A 7,639-nucleotide genomic window follows, 5' to 3' on the forward strand; every position below is an offset into this window, starting at 1 on the left:
TTTCTGGCTGCATAGTATTCTTTAGTGTGTATGTATCACATTTTCTTTATCCAGTCTATCATTGATGGGCATTTAGGTTGATTCCATGTCTTTGCTGTGGTGAATAGTGCTACAATGAACATACATGTGAATGTGTTTTTTTTTTTTTTTTTTTGAGGCAGAGTCTTGCTCTTTCGTCCATGCTGGAGTGCAGTGGTATGATCTTGGCTCACTGCAACCTCTACCTCCTGGGTTCAAGTGAGTCTTCTGCCTCAGCCATATGAGTAGCTGGGAGTACAGGCACGTGCCACTATGGTGGCTAATTTTTGTATTTTTAGTAGGGATGGGTTTCACCATGTTGGCCAGGCTGATCTCGAACTCTTGACCTCAAATGATCCTCAAGGGAGCCTCTGCCTCCCAAAGTGCTGGAATTACAGGTGTGAGCCACCACGCCCGGCTGCATGCATGTGTTTTTGTAATAGAAAGATTTCTATTCATTTGGGTATATATATGGTAATGGGATTTCTGGGTTGGGAGGTATTTCTGTTTTTAGGTCTGTGCGGAATCACCACACTGTCGTCTACAATGGTTGAACTAATTTACACTCTCACCAACAGTGTATAAACGTTCCATTTTCTCCACAACCTTGCTAGCATCTGTTATTTTTTGACTTTTTAATAATAGCCGTTCTGACTGGTGTGAAATGGTGTCTCATTGGGGTTTTTAATTTGCATTTCTCTGACAATCAGTTATTTTGAGCTTTTATAAAATATGATTGTTAGCCACATGCATGTCTTTTTTGAAAAGTGTCTGTTCATTTCTTTTGCCTACTTTTTAATTTTTTTTTTGCAAATTTGTTTGTTTTTTTATAGATGCAGATATTAGACCTTTGTCAGATTCACAGTTTGCAAAAATTTTCTCCCGTTCTGTCGGTTATCTGTTTACTCTGTTGACAGTATCCTTTTGAGTGCAGATGCTTTTTAGTTTAATTAGATCTCATTTTTTAATTTTTGCTTTTGTTGTAATTGCTTTTGGCATCTTCATCATGAAGCCTTTGCCCATTAGTATGTTCTGAATGGTATTGCCTAGATTGTCTTCCAGGGTTTTTATAGTCATTATCTAGTAATAAACAATGATTTATCTTTACTTTCTGACTGTTTAGACTCCTCGTGAAGTGGCCCAGCAGGCCGTGGATGCAGATGTGCATGCTGTAGGTGTAAGCACCCTCGCTGCTGGTCACAAAACCCTGGTTCCTGAACTCATCAAAGAACTTAACTCCCTTGGACGGCCAGATATTCTTGTCATGTGTGGAGGGGTGATACCACCTCAGGTATTTTTCATCTCTGTTTTTCTAGTACTGTGATGGGAATCTTGAGTAATGATAGCTTATATGTGGTTCTAAAGATAAACTTGTTGTAGATTTAGGAACATATTATTTCCTGGTGATTTCACTAAATAAATTCTACAAGGTCTAAAAGTGGACAGTGTTGTTTTGTATTCAAGTTATATTGCAATTTATTATGTGTAATTTAACTTTACACTTTACAAAGCTTCAATGAGAGAACTACCTCCTTGCAAACCAGTAACCTATGCTAGATGTCTGCCTTCATTCTCAATAAACAGTTATGGAGAAGGAACAGGATAAAAGTAATAAAACTCGTAAGTGGAGTAGAGAACAGTGGTAGTAAATACACAGTGAATATATCAAAACCTAGCCAGAGATACAGTGAGTACTCCTTGCCCTGGGGGGTGGAATGAGCCCTTTAGTTTACTTGCTTCTATTTAGAAGGAGCTACCTTGTCCTTTTCCTCCAGGATGATCCCATCCCTAAATGTTATCTTACCTCAGAGCTATATCATTTACATGGTCCTATAAAACCCTTTATTATTTAAGCTAATTTGATGAGGGCATGGTATTTCGGGAGCCAAAAATATCCTATTGCAGACATAGATGGAATCAGCTTGTCTTGAAAATTATAGGCTGAATGGGGAGGAGGTGAATACATGAATAAAACTGTGAGTCCTCTTAGGAAAGGAGAAATAGATGTTACCTACAATGATATCAGTTAATTTATTAATGAGGTAGGGAGACACCTTCCACATATGACATTCCTGGCCAGTTAAAATAGTTATTTAAGATACAGATAGGTTCTGTTTCCAATCCGGTTCTCAATTATATCAAAATTTTCTTTTTTACTGAGAATGGAAAAAATGTCAAGTTAGAAGAACTGTGTGTGAAGCCGCTGTAAGTAAATGACTCATAGATGCTAGCTACAAAGGCCCCATCACTATAGCAGGAATCCATCGTGAAGTGTGACCTTGTTTCCAGCTCTACGGTTTTTTTTTCCTCCATTAAAACTCAGAATATAGAATAGTACATTCATATACTACTTGTGAAAGGAGAAAATTCATATGAATAAGGTTGTGAGATTCGTAATAAAGTGTGGCTACTGAACAAACTACATATTTATTTTCTTTCCAACAACACATTATTTAATGTGATATAATCACAAAATTCTTTTTGTTAATATACTAGCCTATTATATTCATAAAATAGGTCATTATTTGAGAAGCTAAAGGGTAGTTATTCTTTATTGCAGTCTATCTACAGAACACTTCTATCAGTGTTGCAGTTTTAGAGTCTGTGATACCTAGGCATGATATTAAAATGTAAGGACCAAAATAATTAGCCAATAGAAAACATTTGAATTGGAATTCATGTTGAGAAAAAAAAATACCTGTTATATAAGTGAGCTGACATTTTCAAGAATTATATTTCAAATAAGTTGTATTAATTCTCTGGATATTTAAATTACTTAGAACATCTTTAGGTGTTTGCCATGTGATTTTTCCCATGAATTTAACAGCTAAGGATAAGGGCCACTTTATGTGTTATACTTTTGTGTGAATATGGGTATTATATAATTATAGCAGTTAACACACTTGTATTTTCTCACTATTTGTTTGCAGTGAATATGTAAAATGTTGCTGTTATTCAATTAAAGGTCACTTAGTTTTAAATTAGAAGGCACTAATATCTAGTGGCTAATCAAACATACAGCCTCTGCCATGTGGAGCTTACAGTTTCTGCAGTCTGATTAAATGAATAAACGTGGTCTGTCCTCACCAGTATGTTACTACAATCAGCATTTTCTAGCTGTCTCAGCAGCAGTCGCCTCCAAGGTTTTTCAGCAAGTTGAGTAGACTCACGATGCCTGCTTCCATCATGAAGCAGGCACTGTGCTATCCCTGGCCCAGCTAAGTGGAGGACATTCAAACATATATTTTTATTTGGAAATAATTTCAAACTAACAGATAAGTTGCAAAAATAAAAGTAGTACAAAAAATATCTGTATACGCTTTACCCAGATTCACTTACTGCTAACATTTTACCCCCTCACAAAGGTATATTTTACAAGGCGTATGTAAGAAAGAGTTAGATAAGTCACATACCCTTTTTTCAGTTGCAACATCTTGCAGTTCTCTTCCAGTTGAATCCTCCATTCTAAATCCATAACTCAGATGTCAGGACAAATGGTACACGGGATTTTTAGGAAGGAGAGAAGTATAAGACCTATGAATCTGACCATCTCCACTTTAGAGATGATTATTATTACATGTTTCATTCAGTTCCCTGATGAGCTCTTAAACTGTATCATCTGCTTAAGAACAATGACATGTTTTGAGCACTTTTATGTGTCAAGTGCTGGGGAAACAGATTGGACATGATGTCTGCTCTCCGAATTTCACAGGCTAGAAGGAGACAAGTTCAGTGAGATGTGTTAAGTTCTATTGCAATATTATAGTATTATAAGAATATTACAAGTATATAATAGAGACAGAAAAGTAGTAGTTGGGGAGTAATTAGCATGACCATATAATTTATCACTTGAGAATAGAAATGGGTGCTCTTAAAAAGGGTGTTGCAACAATAAACACAAATCAGACTGTCCTGTCATATATGATCACCCTACTGGATAATGATCAGGTTCTTGTAGCACATCCTAACCTCAATCGATATTGCAGCTACAAATGTTCAGATGTTATAACAGTTAAAATCCTGCAGTATTATTTGTGCCCTTGATATCTTTTCACTCATACTTTGACTGTTCAAATAAACTAAAAAGGCCAGGCACGGTGGCTCAGGCCTGTAATCCCAGCACTTTGGGAGGCCGAGGTGGGCAGATCACGAGGTCAGGAGATTGAGACCATCCTGGCTAACATGGTGAAACCCTGTGTCTACTAAAAATACAAAATATTAGCCGGGCGTGGTGGCGGGCGCCTGTAGTCCCAGCTACTCGGGAGGCTGAGGCAGGAGAATGGCGTGAACCCAGGAGGCGGAGCTTGCAGTGAGCTGAGATCATGCCACTGCACTCCAGCCTGGGCAACAGAGCGAGACTCCGTCTCAAAAAAAAAAAAATAAATAAATCAAATAAATAAACTAAAAAAACAGCAACAGCAACAGAGAATGAAAAAAAGATGGGCTTATTTTCATTTATAGAAAATCTATCAGATGTCCAAATTCAAAGTGCCATCATTCACTAACTGCAGACAAAATACCTAGGAGAAAATAGTTTTTTAAGCTCAAATTTATCATATCATAGTAAATTTAACATAAATAATGACAACTAGTGAAAACTTAGGTGAGAGAAAATTATGGCTTAAGGCTCAGAAGTTCTCAGTCAGGATATCCAGCTTCCTACCACAAGCAACACACAGAGGTATTTAGAAAATGGGTGGAGTGTTTTGTTTTTTAAATAACTTGGGCTGGGAGGCTGGTGCTGATGGCTATTAGTAGCACTCCCAATCAAGGAAGAATTTTTTAGCCCCAAATGCTAAAAAACTTTCAGTTGAGAAAGTTTTGGGTAATTGAGTGACAAAGAAGAAAGGATAAGGTTTTATTTCCGTGAAAATTGAAATAGTGTCTCTTATTAAACACATTCTTTCAACAGGATTATGAATTTCTGTTTGAAGTTGGTGTTTCCAATGTATTTGGTCCTGGGACTCGAATTCCAAAGGCTGCCGTTCAGGTGCTTGATGATATTGAGAAGTGTTTGGAAAAGAAGCAGCAATCTGTATAATATCCTCTTTTTGTTTTAGCTTTTGTCTAAAATATTATTTTAGTTATGATCAAAGAAGAGAGTAAAGCTATGTCTTCAATTTAATTTCAATACCTGATTTGTGCTTTCCTTGAAAGCTTTACTTTAAAATACCTTACTTATAAGCCTGGTGTCATGCTGTAAGTATGTACATACAGCTTCACTTCAAAAATAAAAAAAAAATCCCTAAAAACTCTCTATACAATACTTTATCAAGAACTCTGGGCAATGGTATTATTTTTAAAAATCATGGTGATGTATTTATTAGAATGTTTCTTATAAATCTGTTTACTTTTTATATTAATAATTAAACTGTACCTAAAAAACTGACTATTCCCATTTGTCAGTTTAGCATTACATTGTCTTGAGCACCAGAAAATAAAATCCATATATTAATAAAAACCTATCTTGAAAAACTAGTGGAGTGTATTTATGTGGCAAAAGAGATTTTGGGAGGAGTCCTCAGCCAAATTCTACCAGAATCACCTTGATAAAAGAAGTATTAAATCAAGCATAGCAGTTTGGAATATGGGGAATTTGACAGTATATTTCTTCAAGTCTGATTTTACTTTCTTCCTGAGCATGACCATCTGACCTTGTTATTTCTGGGCTTGGCTCAAGACCCAGGAGAGTGGATGTTTATGAACATTCCTTTAAATAAAAGTGCTTAGGTTGTAGTTATGGCTTTGTCTAGAATGGTGATGTCAACTGTGAGTGTAGGTCTATGACACAGAAAGAATTCAACTTTCCAGATCTACAAAGATGCTACCTTGCATAGATTTGCTCCTTAAACATAAATTGCAAAAATAAAAATATCACAGAGAACACCTGTACTTTGCTTATTGAAAGATTTGCTCACTAAAGAAGGAAAGTTGCCATTTACCTGTGTAACAAATCTGCATATCCTGCACATGTTCCCCAGAATGTAAAATAAAAAAAAATTTAAATAAAAAAGGAAAGTTGTCCTTTATTGTTAACATGATCCATTACATGAATATAAAATAAATAATTATCTTTTGTAATAAATTTCTATTCTATTAGATCAGAGAGCAGTCTTTTGGAAAGTATTATAGGTACATTACTGTAGAATTTACAAACTCATTGTAATAGAATATATTTAATTTTCAGAATATGATTATCTGAATGGTATTGTCATGATTATTGTTCCCATTTTACAGATGAACACTCTGACTTCAAGTCCAATGATATATTCACTATGCCACTATGCCATTTTATTGACTTTTCCTTGTAAAGCAATGCACACTAATTTAGTAAGTATTTCGTTTCTGTGATGTGTTCAGTTGTGTGCTGGATGACGTGAAATAAACTCATCCTTGAGGAATTTACAGTTCTTGACATTCAGTATCTTTTGAGTAGACTACTTCGGGAGGAAGAATAGCAGCCACTTGCTACCAAATTTCACGTCCATTTTGTGTGTGTGTGTGTGTGTGTGTGTGTTTGTGTTTGTTTACCTGAAGTCAGAAGTACTGGCTCCAATAACCTTACTATTGAAAACCTATTTTCTGAAATATCCAGTGGCATAACTCATAGAAATGAAATCTGGCCTGACTCTAAGATTAAATTTTCTCGTTATTATTAAATCGAGAAAGTGTTAAAACTTAAACACTTTAGTGTTATTTAGATTCCAAAACATTCCAAAAGAAATTTCATCCGACTTTTATTACTATCCTTATTTTTGGATGAAAACTTGTATCCCCAACAATGAGCAGACTTCTGGAAATGATCAGGAAAATAACCAAGTATATTAAAAAAGTAGATAGATATTTTATGCAGATAAGCTATCCCGTATTCACCAAATAGTGCAAGAAAATAATTAATGGATCAGGAAGACAACTACTTTCCTCATTTCCTTTCATCGAAAACATCTGATTCAAAATAGAAGATTCCAGCACAACCAAAACATACTGCACAAAGCAATTTAACTTACTGATATGTGTTGTTCCACAGGTGAGCACTTCATCAATCTAACAGTGCCCAATCTTAGTTACAGCTATTTCATCTTTGATAAGGTTATATTTATGATGCATGATGCCAGTGAGGCAACTGACAGAGATAGGAAGAAGATTTTGCATTCATAGCCAGTGTGATCTAGATATCTTTGCTTTGTTTACAGGCTAATGAAGAATCAAGAGTTCGTCTGTGAGAAACACCACATACACATATCCACATCCACACCTGAACTGAAGAAATAGGGAACTCAGGCATTAACTAACTTAAACTCTTATCAATCAGGGTTCAGAGAAGAAGAATCAGCAGGAGAAATGTGTATGTGAGTGTGTGTGTGTGTGTGTGTGTGTGTGTGTGTGTGTGTGTGTGTGTGTGTTTATGAGCCAGCTGGAACCCCACAGGCATAAGCTGAAGCTTGTTTTCTTCAGGGAACCAGTCAGGAAGGGTGTGTGTGTGTGTGTGTGTGTGTGTGTGTGTGTGTGTGTGTGTGTTTATGAGCCGGCTGGAACCCCACAGGCATAAGCTGAAGCTTGTTTTCTTCAGGGAACCAGTCAGGAAGGAAGATAATAGACGGAATGGAGAGCAATTGTTGAT

General features: G+C 36.1%; 1 protein-coding gene across 4 annotated transcripts in view; it reads left to right on the plus strand.

Annotated features, from left to right (window-relative positions):
• The window catches only part of MMUT (methylmalonyl-CoA mutase), a 33,804-nt gene extending 26,403 nt beyond the window's left edge, over window positions 1-7,401 (plus strand). For 2 of the 4 annotated variants that reach the window (XM_030803024.1, XM_030803025.1), the window contains exons 12-15: window positions 1,142-1,309; window positions 4,931-5,008; window positions 6,256-6,348; window positions 7,212-7,401. In XM_030803024.1, coding sequence (XP_030658884.1) covers window positions 1,142-1,309; window positions 4,931-5,008; window positions 6,256-6,348; window positions 7,212-7,241 — 369 coding nt within the window. In that variant the 3' untranslated portion in view covers window positions 7,242-7,401. Of the gene's footprint in view, window positions 1-1,141; window positions 1,310-4,930; window positions 6,424-7,211 lie in introns of those variants that run through there. The other 2 variants (XR_004027855.1, XM_003254189.3) reach the window with 2 other exon arrangements.
• Window positions 7,402-7,639: the final 238 nt, after the last annotated feature.

The sequence above is a fragment of the Nomascus leucogenys genome, chromosome 22a, assembly GCF_006542625.1.
Source record: "Nomascus leucogenys isolate Asia chromosome 22a, Asia_NLE_v1, whole genome shotgun sequence".
Lineage (NCBI taxonomy): Eukaryota > Metazoa > Chordata > Mammalia > Primates > Hylobatidae > Nomascus > Nomascus leucogenys.